Source organism: Salarias fasciatus, chromosome 5 (genome assembly GCF_902148845.1).
Source record: "Salarias fasciatus chromosome 5, fSalaFa1.1, whole genome shotgun sequence".
NCBI lineage: Eukaryota > Metazoa > Chordata > Actinopteri > Blenniiformes > Blenniidae > Salarias > Salarias fasciatus.
In genome coordinates, this window is record NC_043749.1 from 9,457,618 (window position 1) to 9,474,188 (window position 16,571).

Below are 16,571 nucleotides of genomic sequence, written 5' to 3' on the forward strand. Positions count from 1 at the left end.
AGCAAATAAGACACATGGCCAGCAGAGTGCTGGTTACAACTGTACACACTCAAATCATGAATCACATATCGTGTGGATATGAATATGATGAATGAAAAATAATAATTAAAACAAATCTGAACCCACAGAAATCTCCTCATTATAAAGCAAAGGGCAGGTGATACTGTAACACTATTACTAATGAAAATAATAATGACCGATGGCCAAACAAGGGATTTTCACTGAAATGGTGTTTATGTTATGGCTGCTTCGCAGTCGCTCAGACAGATGTGTCATTTGACACCGAGAACAGAAAATAACTGGAAATCTTTCAAAATGAGTGTAAAACCGCAGAACAGGCTGAGCACCGAGACAGACACAGTATTTATTGGCCAAGGAGAAAAAAAACTGCTTTCTTAACAGAAGTACTTAACCAGTAATCAGTTTTCTCTTTGGAATAGATTTTAATCAACCACAATAAACAATCATTTCAGATGTACGTGCATATTCCTTATCAGCTGCAGACTTTGTATGCAAGAGAGTTGTTCTTTCATAGCGTAACATGAGTGCATTTTCAGAAACTACGAACCAGCATAGACAAAAAGATTTAAAAAAAAGTGTGTGCATGAGGATATTTTATGCATGCAGAACAGTTTCTTGATGAAACACTGCTTAAAAGTACATATTATATTACATTTCTTTTATACTAGTTCTAAAGTGTGAGGAAAATCCAATCAAACATAAAAGATGTGAAGCTAAGACGACAGGAAACAGCAGGACCATCATAAATGATTCTCTGAGCCACTGAGCTGAAACCAACACTGTTTACTCTTCATGTTGCTGAGCTGAATGTTTGGCTGAGAAAATCTCGACAAGTCGCGAAGGATATTTGGGAAAGCCTTGCAGGAAACATGTGAGCCGCTGTGAAAACCCTCCAACAAAAGAATTCTTGTTCCACATAATCTGCTTCTTAGCTTCATCTGTAATGCGAGGGGAACGTCACCAACGACTGAACTCACAAGCCCTCACACACACATTCCACCTCAACCTAGATTCAATATTCCACAAGCATGCATCCATGAAAAATCCTCTGAAGTACCTACGAACCTCTCGCTGCTTCGCTTTGCATCATTTCAGCAAAGAATCTCTTACTCTCAGCCGGTGCAACATTGCACCTCGCTCACGCACTTATCTGTCAAAAAAGCCAACATTTTCTTCTGGGAGACAATGTTCCCAGTCACCACAGAGGAAGCCAGATGAAGTCCACAACCTCAGACTCACGCAGTCATGCAGGAAACACTGGCGCTATACGTCTACAAAACCCTTTATCTGGAAAGCGAGCTGCTCCTTGAATAATTCATCCTCCACCAAAAGAACGCCCGGAGATCAAATACACAATGCCTCCCATCACCGACACACTCACACAGAAGACATTTAATACCTGCCAAGAAGCATGATCTCTGATTCTGAAGCGCTGGCCCTCGTCCCAGATGTGACACTAAAAAGCTAACTGCTCCGATGAACCCAAGGTCACATTGCCGGCGGGCCGGAGCATTGATGTCATTTGTAAACACCGGAGACGACACGCCACACCGCTCTGAACCTGGCTCGAGTCCAGGCCGCGCTGCCGTCTTCATTCCTACACATAAACAGCACACCGTAGGCGCCCGGGCACACACATGCATCCTGGGAGCACAGGAAGGTGTGAAAAATTATTGGTGATATTCTTGTAGGAAGTGGAGACCAAGTGGAGAAAGTAAATGAACAATTCATCCAAAGTATTGAAGTGACAGCTCGAGTTATTACTGTATTTCAAAGCATTTCTTGTTTAAACTTGAGCTTTGGCACCATGTTACCCGTTGTAGCTTCTCCACCTGCCACTGTAGGAGCTGAATTTGCCAAGTGGATGGAAATGTCCACTTTCCTTCACGTGACACAGATACATGCTGCGTGGGCAGAATCGGGTTGTCACTGATGTTACAGCTATGTCACACAGGCTCCGCCACAGCAATCGGCAGTGAGGTGCGAGAGTGCTCGGATGTGTGTGTGTGTGTGTGTGTGTGTGTGTGTGTGTGTGTACATGTGTGTCTTTGGGAACCCGTCCTGCAGCTCTCCAAATGTCAAACCATGCGTTCGTCACTGAACAAAATGCAACCTCGAGTCCTAATGCCGCCCAATCTGCTTTACTCACAAAAAACAGGCTTTGAAATCATAACTGACATCTGCCCCTGGGATTAGAAAGGAGATAAAGTAGTAGAGCCAGACATAATAAATAGGGCACGGAAACAGCTTAACACAAATATATCAATACTGCTTAGTGTGTCAGCCAATAAAGAGCAAGAAACTGCTGCAAAGAAATCCCAATAAAGATATTTTTTTTTATTTACTTCATAAGCAGTGCATCAATTAAAGTTTCTAAATTAAAAACATTTTATCAATTTTAGTGAGGAGTCTGTGCTTCTGAATGCTCTGAGATGTAGGTCTGATATTCAGCCACATCGTCGTGTTGATCCAGAGAGACTCAGCACACGGTGGGCTGGAAATGAAGTTTGGTAGAGAAATTTATTTCCCTTTCAGGAAGACAAAGCGGTGACTTTGTTATTCCTACATGCATGAGCTTTGATGATAAATCTTCATAACTCACAAAGACCTGGAGCAATATATATGCTCCTTTGGATGCCCCGTTATTTTTTTATGATGGGAACTTCTAATTTCTCTAACAAATGAAAAGTAAAACTGTCAGCTGACAAATGATGAAGAAGAAAACAAAACACATTCGTCCAGCGCTTCAGATAAAACATTAAAAATGTTGGTTTTTAGTCTGAGTCTTTGCTTTTAACCTTCCCACTGTTAAGTGGTATAACACTCTATGGTGCCATTTCTGAAAGTATCAGCAGCAGTTTTACACACAGTCCTGTTATCAAAGTCCTGACATAGTAACACCACAGCTGGTAGAACAGTCGTCTCGGGGTGAGCAGGTTGAAATGAGATACAGGTTAACAATGATGAACGCAGAACAACAGCAGCAGAGACCAAACCAGTTTCAAACCAGTTTGAAATATAATCACTGAACTCAGCATCCACACGGCAAAAGCCAAAACAAGAAAGTTGCAGCGTGGTATGGAAAACCACATCCAGCTGATTTGTAATATCTGCCTGCTGAAGAGAGAAAGTGCCTCTGGAGTAGAACCGTCTCACTGATGGATGAACAGTAAGTGGCACATTGTCCAATCAGGCTGTTTCCTCCACTTGCTTACATTACACAACTCAAACACACACAGCTGTGCAAGCAGAAAACGTCTGCCAGTAAGTCGACGGAAAATAAAGCCGATGTCAACAAAGCCTTTTCCAAACCTGAACACTGATTTTTACCACGGAGGAGAGAAAAATGGAATTGTTCAAAAATGAACACAAAGCCGAATACTGTTGCTTTTAACTGAGCCATCTCTTCATGGTGGAATACTGATGGGAGACCTTCAGAGGGGAACGTATTGAGAGGAACAAGTGGCGGCTTTGTGCAGCGCGGTTCGAGTGGACTCTGGAGTGGGCACTACATTTTCTGTGCCTTATGGACAGTGTTTCTGTTGTCCACTGCAGTTACTGCTCCACAATGTCCAAGGCAAGAAGGCCATTAACTCAAGACTTTACAGAGATGAGAAAATCTCCCCATCTACCCCATGACTGCATCTAATCATCCACTCGTGTAAAACTGAAGCTTTTCCCACATATTTTGACTGTACACTCAAAAAACAATAAACATGGGTCTATATGTCCTGTATGAATTTTCTGGGTCAGTGATAATTAAGGCTGAGTGGAGCACAGCTGGAAAATGTTTGACAAACTTGTTTTAAAAGTATTCTGTATTAAAGGAGTCTTATTTGGTCTGAAGTCATTTGCCAGTTTTTCCAATTTAGTGCCGAGTAAAATTCAATATTTCTCCACCTCTTGCATTCAGATTACAAATGAAATCAACCACAGCAAATGCAATAAATGCCTTTAAAAAGAAGCTTGGAAATAATTTTCAAACAATTCATCTCTATAATAACATAATTAAAGACTCACAATCCAATCCAAGTCCAGCCCTGCTCATTCAATCCATTCTGGTAGTTTAACAACCTTTAGGATCACATAGGAAGAGATGAAACATGGTGGGTGAAACAGTTTTGGTTCTGTTTAAACACATTATGATATCGAGCCAATAACAATGAGAAAAACAGTGAAGTGACGGACTGAAGGCCGGCTGTGGTGAGATCTGTTTGAGCTCAATGAGACGCAGAAAAGATAAAACTCAACAGCTGAACTGTGACGCTCTACTCACCATTTCAGTTAAACTTGCCAAAACACTTCTACATTTCTGTTTTTCTTGTCCAACCCACAAACAGATAAAAGAAACACCTCATTATGATGACCGATCAAATGAAATGTGTTGAAGAAGAGCACTCACTCAGTTCTACAGATCATATTCTTTTTGTTTCCTTTTTCAACACGGCCTGATTTATTTCAGGTTGAAACACACAAGCAAAAAGCAATAAGTGGAACAGTCCTCAAATAACCCACCATGGAGGCTAATTTTCAATTTCAGCAATCAAGAGGAGACAGACTTGATGAAGATGTGTGAGAGCTCTTACTGTCTCATCAAGACTCTACATCTCAAAGAATTAGACCGAGTGCAGCAGTGGTTTGGCACTTGTCCCCAATTCAAGACCAAGCATGAACCCTTTCATGGTTTCTCCAAGTGCTCCGTTTTCCTCCCATTTGCCAAAAATATGTGTAAGATATTATACTGTTGACTGTTGGTGCAAATGGGAATATATGTGATTGTGCCTGTGGCCTGTGATGGACACCGATACACGCTGCCTTTGCCCACAGGCTGCTGTGATCTTCCCCAGCGAACGAAGGTTGGAGTGAAGCACAGTAAAAGATCAATGGATGGATGGGTGACCAGAGTATTATTTCATCAGCTACTCCAACTCATGACATCTAAAGTTACAAGCATTAAATTTAATGTACGACATATAAATACAATTGATTTTTTTGAAAAATTCAACAAGTTGATTTTTTTTATTGTTTGACTTACAACATAAAATTATAAAGGAGAAAAATAAAACCGAATTAAAAAAAAAACAATGAAATATATGAATTAAACTAAAGGTACATGGAGGTTTCTTAGTTTGAATTAGACAATATTAACTGTATTCAAGTTGTGATATTTATATAAACTTCGTTATCTGAGCGCTTATTTTTCACAGAGCACTGAACGGCAACACAAAACTGTAAATGGCTCATTACCTACACAGTACAGACAATAACAAACAAACTACGACAGTAAACATTAAGTTCGTGTTTTGTTGCACCGTGGTTAAACAGCGCCAGCGCTACAACAGTAGTAACTAAAACCGGAGTAACGCGCGGCGCAGCGACATGAAGCCGCCGAAGGACTCACCCCGCTCTCAGCTGCACATCAAACCGCAGAACAGGCAGGTTTCTCGGGTTAAAACTCATCACTAATGAAGTGGAGCGGTGGCTGACGGAGACACGCACGATGTGTGCGTGGAGCAAAGCCGACAGGCTGCCTCCAGAGCGGAGAGGCGCTCCGAGCGGCTGGAGGCGTGGCGCAGGTGCATTCATAGGCGCCTCGGAAAATCCATGTTCACGATTTCGCTTTTCCATTGTGGCAGTTATTATAGGAAATATTAAAAGTTGCAAGTGTGTGAAATTTAACCCAATAACCAAGCTTATAGTGTATAAAATCCCAGACTGACTGACTGATGACTGGCTGATTTATTGATGATTTTAACAGATTGTCCTATCTCATTTAGACATTTTCTTCTCATTAGAAGTTTGATATAGTTGAACACAACAAATAGGCATCAGCTTTACCAGCTGCCTATAAAAATGCTGTATGATTATGATCTTAAATTATATGATGGTTATTATAGTGAAACATCCGAGTGTATTTCTGACCGCTGGTTTACACTGAGGCAGGATAGTGTGGTCGTGGTAAACAGTCTCTGGAAGGAGTTCAGGTTGGGCCTTGGGCACCTTTCTGTGCAGAGTTTGCATGCTTCCATCCACGCTCCAGAAACATGCATTTCAGGCGAATTAGTGAATCTAATTGGCACATAATTGTGGATGTGAGTAAGTGAGATCGTCTCTTTCTCTGTGACCTGCCGTGGATGTGGCCTGTCTTTACCTGGGATCTGCTCCAGTATCCCACAACAACCATGGATGAAGTGGCATAGAAGAGGAGTGTGATGGATGGAGGTACACTGTTAGTTATCCTGTATATTACAATAATCAATACTGAAACAACTAGATGCAGGAGTAAAAGAAATATTTTCTCCTGTGTGATTGTTTTGACGAAAAGTTGCCTCATGTCCTAATTGTCTAAAAATAAGCAAAAAAAAAAAATTAAAAATTGGAGGTCTTCAAAAAAAATGCCCCTCCAAAAAAAAACAAACAAAAAACCCCCCCAAAAACCTCAACCTCATTGAATGCAGCATGTGCTCTTTGGCCAGTTCAGAGCAGTGTGGTAAAGAGCGCCACAGAGTGGACACCTCGTGGCATCAATAACCCAATCCCATGCACATTAAACCTTCAGAGACAGCTGTCAAAAGTCAACAGGGTTCAGGGTTTCAAACTGTTACCTGTGCGTGAGGGTAGGATGCGTGGTCTGTCTGTCCCGAAACGCTGAAGAAAAATTGCAAGTTGTTTCTCCTTTGGGGCTTTGTCCAAGCCTGTGGCTATCAGGTAAGAGCCAAACTGTTCTTTCCATGTCTTCCACTGTGCAGACAGGTCGTCTAGCATGGGCAAAAGAGGGCTGCATTTGAGCTAAACATGCCGCTGTGAGCATGGTGCGGGACGAATGTCCCACCAGAGACTGGGGTTATGACAAGTAAAGAACAGTATGGGAAATACAGCAGTGAAAGAATTTGGACCATACGGATGTGTCACTCTGGAAAATATCATTACTCATCTGAACAACATGTGTATGTGAATGTAACAGAAAACTCATTGTGATCAGTGTTACAAACATAAAACAGTAGAGCATAGTAGGAACTCCTCTATCCCCCCCTATACAATGTGTCTATAAAGCAAAACTACATTTCAACATATTCCTCATCTGTTTTCCAGTGACTCACCAGTGCTGGTGCTGTAGGTGCGAACAGTGGTGTCAATTGGAGGTGGAGAGCAGCCTGAGTCCATGGACACGGTGTCGTCGTCTTGGGAGCAGCCGGCCTGGATGGCTCTCAGGTAGCTGTGGCTGCGGGATCGGAAGCATGTGGGCATGGGCAGATCCGGAGGCTCTGAGGTGTCCTGAGAGTGGGAACGGGAGTCTCTGAATGTGGACTCGGAGCTGCGGTCCTCATAATGATGACTTCTTTCCAGGTCCCGAAGCTGCAGGAGGGAAGGGACAGTGTTGGTATTGATGGAGAAGTGCGTGAGGGGAGAGGAAAGAAGAAAAGGATTATCTTTGATGGTTAGTGTTAATTAAGATGGTGGCTCCTAATACTGGAGGCAGCTGTGCTGTTGAGAGTGTCTGCAATGAAATAGCACTGAAAAGTTTTGGAGTTTTAACAATGTGAGCAGTTATTAAAAGCACGAAGTAGGTATGCGGCCCAGGGGAATCGTGCTCCCCTCAGGGTGGGATCCCAAATTTACTGTCAGTTTATCTGCGAAATATACTTTCAATTCTCTCACATTTTTTGACATTCTATGGCAAGCTACATGACTTTCATATATTTTTAGTAAGTAAATGCATTCTTAACTTTTTCTTTCAGAACGTAAGAACCATCAGATATTCCTTTCTTGGGAGAAATAAAGAAAAACTGTTTGCGAATTTGAGAATTCATTATTGTGTTGAGTTAAGGTGCTTCAAAAAAATTGTTTAAAATACATGAAAGTGATTGAGATTGTTGATAGTGCCGCACATTCCCTAATGTTGGGAAGACTTCAGGATTGGTTAGCTTGAACATTTTACATCTTCTTTTTGATAGATGAGAGATAAAATGTGTTCAGTGTGTCTCTGAGTGCGAATACTGGAACCATCTGTTGTAGTGACTTATCACTGACTTATTACATTAAGGAAGATTATTTCTACTTTAAATTGGTTCATCTCTGTGATCCTGCGATGTGGAGACCACTTCCGCTTAAGCAAGTCAATGAGTTAGACTTAAACCTACTGACGCCATTCGTTTTCAAACCACATGAATATGAGATCCAGCTCGGGCTGGAGAGTCGCTGCTCTTTATTCACTGGAGGCTTGTTCCATTAAAGTCAAACTGTATCTGTGAAAATGCAAATTATACCACTGAAGTGAGCTCAAGGCAGACAGAAGGGTCTTTAAGAATGATTGGTGATTTCAAAGTACAACGTTTGCTTGAAGCAAAGTCCTGTGCAGTATATTCTAAGCAAGTACAAATCTAGTCACAACTAATAAAAAAAAAAAAATGTCTGCAAAGCAAATGAGAGAAAATGAGACACATACATATATATACTGTATAAACAAAAAGAAAAGAAAAAAGAAGATAACTTCAGTGTCCAGCACAGCATCTTTTCCCTACTGGCCCACTCAAGCAGCTGATCAGTGTGAAATGAAACAAGTCCTCTATCCTCAGCTGGGATGATTTATTCTTTGTATGCATAATGCATAGCCACGCAAACAGTGATTTCCCTTTTGCTTTGGCTCCTCAGAATTGATATACAAATCTGCAAACTATAAGAGGCACATAGTAAATCGATACATGACAAGTTAAGTCTCATCAAATGCCATCAAAAGCTGGTGAGCACGAAGAACAGGAGGAGAACAGAACAAAATTCAAGACAGCATTTCAATGTCTCATATTCAGCTATCAGTTACTCTTCTGCTTGGCGCTATTTAGGTATTGAACTTACAGACTGCGATTGAATTTTCCAGAAAACACAACAAACATGTCACAACTTCCCTTTAAAAATATGACAAGAATATGATTTCTGAAATTCAAAAGAACTTAAATTGTCGGTTTGTCACTTTAATAGTATGGTCCAATGCTCCATGTTTCACAGATGAAGTGGAGCAGCTTTTAAAAAACTGCTTCATTTTTAATAGTCATCATAAAAAAGGAGTCAGGGCTTATGAAGCCATTGTTTTTTCTTAACTTTCCCCAAATGTCCTTAAAGTAAAAACTAACCTGTCCCATGCAACTCCGTCTGCCGAGCGTGCTGCAGGCCTGGCTGAAGTCATCGTCGTCCCAGGGCGGCAGAGACGAGCCTGTGCCGCCAATGCAGTCGAGGTTATCCAGGCTGCGGTTGTTGTGGATCTCTCTGAGAGACGGAAGACAGCTGGAGGAGGGAGGAAACGACATGCAAACACAAAGGGTTAAATACATGAAAGGTGAGGAGTGGCGCCAACAGGGAGCGATAGAGAAATGGTTGATGTTAACACAGTATGACCGAGAGACAGACGTGGAACACAGGTCAGGAGAAAAAAAAAAGTGATCAGTTCAACCAGGAATTGAAAGAGAGATTAGAGGAGGACAATGCTGTTGATTTTGTTTCAGTCCTTCCTTTCATTTCCACTTTCATTTATGAGTCATGAGTCCAAATCTGTTGCAGTTGTGTCCGGTTTAAGCATCAGGCGTTGTACAGTAGCATCTGAGCATGCAAAGCCAGTGATGTCAGGGAAGCCATGTATGCAGCTTTTCGTGCCATCATGGTGCCAAAACCAAAGAACAGGTTTAACCAACCAGAAGAAAATCCGTCTCGCCGTCTTTTATACATTCTTTGATGGCACTCAGTGATCGTAACATGACAGTAAAATGCCATGTCATGGTTTGTAGACACAGATGTCCCTTTATGCCCTGTTCGAATGGTGTTTAACTCTTCTACTTTTCACCTAACAGCGCAGGGCAGATGGCATTTACAAGCTTAGGGAAGGTTGGCGGTCGCTGGCAGCAGGACATGAGTTTGGCATTTGGAGTTTCCGCCTCACAGACTTTTCTGAGGGGAACAGTGCAAAAATCATTGATGATAAATCATACAATCAGGGGTGGTTTTGCACCGCGCCACTCAGAAGTGACCTTACAGACCTATGACTGACCTGCTCATTGACCTGCCAAGCTGGTGCAGAGAGGACACACTGTGGAGTGGAGACCACAGGGCGTCCAGCTCCGACTGTAACAAGGAGTAATCCAGGGTTCTGCTGCTCACGCCAGTCAGGTAGGCGCGAGGCCGGAAGAGAGCAGGGTTGGTCGATCAGGGATTGGCAGGGGTATTAGGGTTAGTCATTCAAGCATGCTCTTAGTAAGAATAAATCCTATATTCCTAAACACAAGGATTAAGAATTGCTCTGTTTTGCAATAGGTGGATTTGTGTGGCGTAGAAAGGCCCATGTCTGCATTTCTACAGGCGGTGACAACTTAATAAGCCTCTATTCACATTCACACTCAAATATGTCAAAGAAAACTTCAAATAGATATGACTCTCATAGTTCATATTCTCAACTTTTGGAGCTTGTTCTTCAAACTAAATCTTTTTTAATAAAAAATATTCCTTTGCTCAAAGTCCACACTGCTTTCGATGTACTGCAGTTGTAAATATCAAGATATTTAACATTGCATATAATCTTCAGAAGTGTGCAAAATATAGTTTCATATCTTGTTTTTGCAACATAAATAAACTTCTTAATAGGAACCTTTATTAGATTAGTCTGTAACCGTGATTACTGTCATTATGGAGGAAAAGCTGCCTAAAATTTGTTCAAAATAGCTTCAGATAAAAATAAAAGCATATGGATACTTTCTTCTTCTTTTTTTAAAATGTTACAATCAGTCAGTCCCAATGTGCCAACATCAGATAATGTGCTATAACCGCTTTAATCAGAATGATATACAAACACAACTTGGGCACATGCACAGTTAGTCCCAGCGATGTGGCTAATTTGCAGTGACTTGCTGGTGCTGTGCAGACTGAAATCAGGTTGTTGTGCAAACTCAACTAACATTTTCTACATTCTCTCCGCTACACTGATGCTTCGTGGGACTGGGAGGAGGACGGTAAATCACAGCTGATATACGGTGGCGAGGCTGACATGTGGACAGCAGCAGGGAGTCTGACACCACTTCTATGCGTGACTAAGCGCAGCATGGACTGTGTAAACTTGTGTGTGCGTGTTGTTTCCTGCACATATTCTCTGGAAGGTCAGGCATGGTCATTTCCTTCCAGTATGCACATGAATGGGTGATTTATTTCTGTGACTGTTGACAGTTTTCTCCGATCAGGATTTAGAATTGTGTTTCTATAAATTGCCTGGGCAAATACTGAAATCATCTTTCTACTTGCAAACATTTGAAACTGCAAAGAAGACGGTTTCTATCTATGCAGATCCAGTAATATGGTATAAGCATTAAAAAAATGTATGTCTTAAATTTGTTATAACTGACAATAAAGTGTGGTTTCAGTGTTTCTTTCAAACATCACTGGCTTCCAGCAGCACTGGATATTTTGGCCACAGGCACTCTGTGGCTCATGGACTCTAACTTCACCATTAGGCTGTCTCCCTCCCTGTTGTGTACTGATATGTTCTGTATAACAAAGCAGACATCTGTGTTACTGTTTGCGCTCTTACTTGCGCGGGGGTAGCTGGTCACTCAGAGACTGCTGGGTAGCCCTGAGGTAGCTCTGGCGGCGAGCAGCAGATTTTGGCGAGGGTTTGGGGCTTCCCTCTGAGTCGTCGCTGTCTTCCATGTCCCCCATGGCCTTCACATAGCTACCGCTACGCATCCTCCGACACGGGATTTCATTGGCACCCCCGCTGCGACCTAATGTGGCGCTCCAATCACCCTACAGGCACCATTAAGTGAATAAAATTAGCCTCGGGTTAGTGTTTTCCCACCGAACTATGACTTTCCCCCAACTGATGTTGAGGTCACATTGTGTGCACATGCAGAGAACAATATATCACTACATTACAGATTTTTCTCATAACAGAACTGGAGAAAATTCAGACTTACCCTTCGTCCAACCTGCAAGTAGTTGCAGGCTAGTTCCTGTTGGCAAGACTTGGACTTGAGCATGGACCTGTCCAGAGTAGCTGAGCCCTTCTGAATCACCTGTCTTGGTTGTCCCATCGTTAAAGTGGACCAAGACCCTCCTTTCATATACTCATTATCGTTCATTAGAAAACCTCCAGCTCCCCCGAGGCCAACACTTCCTCCACCACCAGGAGCAGGAAGTGCCTGAAACTTCATGTCGTTGCTGCTTTTTGAAGAACTGATGGTGTTGTATCCGCTGTGGATGTATCTGCTCTGGCCCACTTGGCTGTCATGACCAGCTGGGCGCCCCAGTGTCATCATGGCCATGGTGTTATGGTAGCTGCTCAGATCACTGCTGTCCAAGTCATCGGAGCTCCAATAACCAGACATGTTGGAGCGTGGCCGTCGCTTGGCGGTTGCCTCCGATTTCGTCCCTCGATCTTTACTTTTGGATCTGCGATGCTGCTTCCCGCTGTCCTCAGTACCAGACGAGCCACCACCACTGCCAGTCGAACGACCATTGATATTTCCTTTCATATGGTGGCTCTCCAGTGACTGGGACTTTGCAAAGAGCTTTTGCACAGAGTGCAGCATGTAACGAATTCGACCGGGACTGTCTGTCCGCTGCTTAGCAGCAGCGGCGGCGGCGGCAGCAGATGTTCGATGGAACTGCAGAGTGCTGAATCCATCGCGGCCTCCAGATAGCTGCTTGTCAAAGTCCAGTAAACTGGGTGGTGCTTGGTTCTTGGTCATGTGATGTGATATAGTTGCAGAGCCACTTGTAATCATAGGTGTTCTTCCACCCAGTCCTGCCATACCCAAGCCTGTCCCCATGCCTAGGGACAGAGATGTGCCCATGGTCCCAGTACTTATTCCCCCGATGCTGTCCCCAGGAGGAGAGAAGTCAGACTGCTCATAGGAGTTGTAGTGAATCCTGGGAAAGGTGCTGCTGTTGGATATCTGATTGTTGAGTGGTAGCATGCAGTCGGGAGGAAGAGAGGCTGGGTTGCCTGAAGGGTAGAGGTGGGTGTCCATTGTGCCATAGTGATCCATTGTCGGGCTCAAGAGGTAAGGGCTGCGAGGCAGCGTGCTGGTCTTCTGAGGGTAGAGGGCCTCTGGATGGCCTGTGGAAGGATCACAGGAATCAGACAGATGTCTGTTGCGGGCGGTCCCCAATCCTTTCATGGTGGCAAGGAGGTCCAACCCTCTAGAAGACCTCCAGGCCGAGTAGAGATGACAGGCTGTTTTGAAGATGATTCCTAAAAAGAGAAAGACAACATACGATGAAATCAAGTCAAAAAGGACTTTAAAAGTAGCTAAAATCATACTGGACAAACACACACATTAAAACTCAACCATGCCATTGGCCTCACGTTGGAAACACAGCAACTAATGTGTCAAACAAGGCTGAAAACAGGGTAGTTGTAGGGCTCTGAGGCAAATACTGTGTAGTGAGTGATTCAGCCTTCCACTCCCACCCACAGCAAACATCTGTGTTAAAATGTTGGAAATAGAAGGAAAAACATCGAGTGGAAACAAAGACAAGCTGTAGCCAGTGGGTCAGAGCATATATTATGGGTAACAGAACAATTGCTTGCTGTCATCAGTAACTCCAGACACCTCCCTAACTATGCGGAGCGCTGCAGAAGTCAGTGAATGAATATCTCATTTATCCGTCTAATCGCTTTCAGCGAAAAAGGTCAGGAGGACATTAATCGCCGCATGATTAATGTCATGTGTTGAGACTGACAACACTGTAAGACTCATCGCAGTAGGATTTCCTATAAAACAAACAGACAAACAAAACAAGATAATAGGAGCTTGAAATGATCGCTGATGGTAATACCTGCTGCCTCTGGATGACTGAGAACATTTTCTACTGGTAAGCAGCCTTTTTTCTTTTGTATTAACAAAACAGTCAGATATCTGGGAGAGCCCTTTCTTTCAGTCTGGAGTGTTCTCTGTTTCTTTCCCATCTGCCTCCCTTCCTACGTTGTTCCTTCTTTCACCTCCTTCCACTTCCGGTGGGTTTCCCTGGCACCAGCTCCTGTCCCAGTTTTTGCACGACGAGCCAAAGATCGCAGGCAGACTGTCATAGTGAAACCGGTGAAGAGGAGCTGATCAGTAGGTGTTGGGCGGGAGGAGCTGGCAGCAACAACTACGTCAAGCTGTGCCAATACCCCGTTTGGCAAGTCAGCAAGAACAGTATCCCCTGATGTGAGCCGTGAAACGTATGGAGAGACATCTTGTAAAGGTAGGATTTTTAATAACAATAGTTGAACATACTAATTTCCCATATGAATATTCAATAAATGTTTAACAATGTGACTGAGCGTATATAAAGAATTCCAAGTATTCACTGTAATTGTTCATCCTGATTAAAGGTTTAATATACAACAGCATATTTGATGATACTTATTTGTGTTGGTGTGAATTTAATTTTATGAATAAATGTATCTTTGTAATGACAGGTTACAAGAATCTAGTAGCATGGTGATGTAACCAAGAGGTTCATTTTCTTTAATGATTGTCTTTTCTATTGTAATTTCTTAATATTTTCTGACAACATAAATGTACATTGATGACTTTAAACAACTAATATTCAGCCAGCGCAAATTAATCCAGTTATTTCGATGCACAAACACCACAAGTTTCCATAAAGTCTTTCTCTTCAGTGAAATTGCTTGCATAATGCATATTGCTGTTAGATTAAGATGCATATTAAATTAGCAGAGCCACTACAGAGTTCCTACAGCTGTGAAGGAAACTAACAATGCTGTTAAAATGAAATCACATCCACTGCACATTAGACTGATTCTTAATTTATCGAGAAACGGTCAGCTGAACATTCTGATCTGTGAATTACAATTTATAGATAATCCATACATTTACACCTGAGCTGAATACTGAAGATTGCATTTCTCATTATGCATCAAAACAGACATTAATCATCCCTTCCTCTCTTATATTGTATCTTCCTGAGATAAAATATCATACGAATATCCTGTGAAATACCGTTGACAGAACATCTTACACTTTATTCAGTGACTCGAGGGGACAGTGTTGCTAATTCATTGTCTACACTAATCTGTTTCCATTCAAGACTTCTTATTTGAATTTTTTGCAAGCTTTAAAGGCTTTTTAATTGCAGTGTTGCAATATGTTGCAAAAACGAAAAGTAAATTAGACCCTGCAGTGCAAAACTGGACATTTCTTTCTTTTGTCAAAGATTCTCTAAAACAGACAGCTTCTTTGTTCAAAAGTTGTCAAAAAAGATATTTTCTGGAGGAACAAAATTTCAGAACTAGATAATTTCACACTGAAGAGCGCTGCTTTAGTGACAGAGAGGCCACTCACTTAAAAATGACCCATTACTCCCAGTCTAATATAAAGTCACAGCAATCCATTGTTCCAGAAACGGAACTGGGACATTTCATGTGTTCCTTTGCCTTCAGAGAATAACACACACACGTATACTTTCATACTTTATCCTTGCAATTAGCCATTTGCAGAAAATCTCCATATAAATTATAAGCTGGCTTTGATTCCACCATTATTAGCATGCTGCAGGAAGAGAGACTCATTTGGTGTCATTAACAGAGCCTCTCCGAGTGCCATCTCCGCTGATAGGGTCAAATCCTCTAAATCCTTTTACACCACATTAGCTAACTGCCTCACATCCCATCGTGACACGCCACTCAGCAAAGCTTAGCGTACCCTCCTCAAAGTGTCAACCAGTATAGCTCGAAATGACAGTGATAGCTGCTTCATTACTGGTGGCGGGATGGCGTGACAGACTGAACCGACTGTCCGTCAAAAGTTTCGAGGGGTTCAGCACATTTTAGCACGTCTGATATCTGTGGGTATTACACCCCAAAAGCAAACAGAAAGTGGGTAGAGGTATGAGACAAATGAGAAAGGTCATTAAATATGATATTTATTCTATTTTGAGAGATACGAAGCCTTGCTCGAGGGCGGGTTCCCTCATATTTTGCTGTTACTCCCTTGGCATGAAGTACATGTGTGTACATCAGTATTACAAAGGGCAAATTTCTGTTTTTCAGTTTCTTCACCTGTTAAGTTACATTAGGTTAATGTGTTCAGCATTTGTTTTCATACGTGCAATTTAGGAAAATGTTTGGATATTAACAGCAATTCTGTCCCACAATTTGATCTCAAAGCACTTCATGATGTAAAGTGACTGTTAGGGGACACTGGACTCAAACCTTGGTTTCAATAAAACTGAGTTCTTACCTCTTCAGAGGACAGGGTGAAGCAGAAATGTGTGATGAATTGACAAAAGTCCTCTTTCCACCAATTTCCTTTTGTCATGTAATACAACTTAGTGAGCCTTTCAAGCCTTTCAATTTCTCTCAAAATAAACTGAGAGGAATTTTTTTTTTAATTCTAACATGAACACATCGAAAGACCAATTGTGTCAACAATTGTGAAATTATGTCAGATGACAGTGGGGTAGTAAGACGGCTGAGTCTAAGACTAAAGTTCTTCTTTTCTCATGAGAGTAAATGCTCTCATGGTTTCACCATTCCTTCATAGGAGTCGTTGCAGGTTATTTTTGAT

The 16,571-nt window shown here is 42.2% G+C and overlaps 1 protein-coding gene across 4 annotated transcripts in view; it reads right to left on the reverse strand.

Annotated features, from left to right (window-relative positions):
- Positions 1-16,571, reverse strand: part of dlgap4b (discs, large (Drosophila) homolog-associated protein 4b) — a 115,248-nt gene that overhangs the window by 10,464 nt on the left and 88,213 nt on the right. Inside the window, exons 3-8 of one of the 4 annotated variants that reach the window (XM_030092679.1) lie at positions 11,970-13,249; positions 11,585-11,799; positions 10,058-10,159; positions 9,150-9,300; positions 7,122-7,377; positions 6,627-6,779 (exon numbers count right to left, since the gene is read on the reverse strand). In XM_030092679.1, coding sequence (XP_029948539.1) covers positions 6,627-6,779; positions 7,122-7,377; positions 9,150-9,300; positions 10,058-10,159; positions 11,585-11,799; positions 11,970-13,175 — 2,083 coding nt within the window. In that variant the 5' untranslated portion in view covers positions 13,176-13,249. The remainder of the gene's footprint in view (positions 1-6,626; positions 6,780-7,121; positions 7,378-9,149; positions 9,301-10,057; positions 10,160-11,584; positions 11,800-11,969; positions 13,250-16,571) is intronic. The other 3 variants (XM_030092680.1, XM_030092681.1, XM_030092683.1) reach the window with 3 other exon arrangements.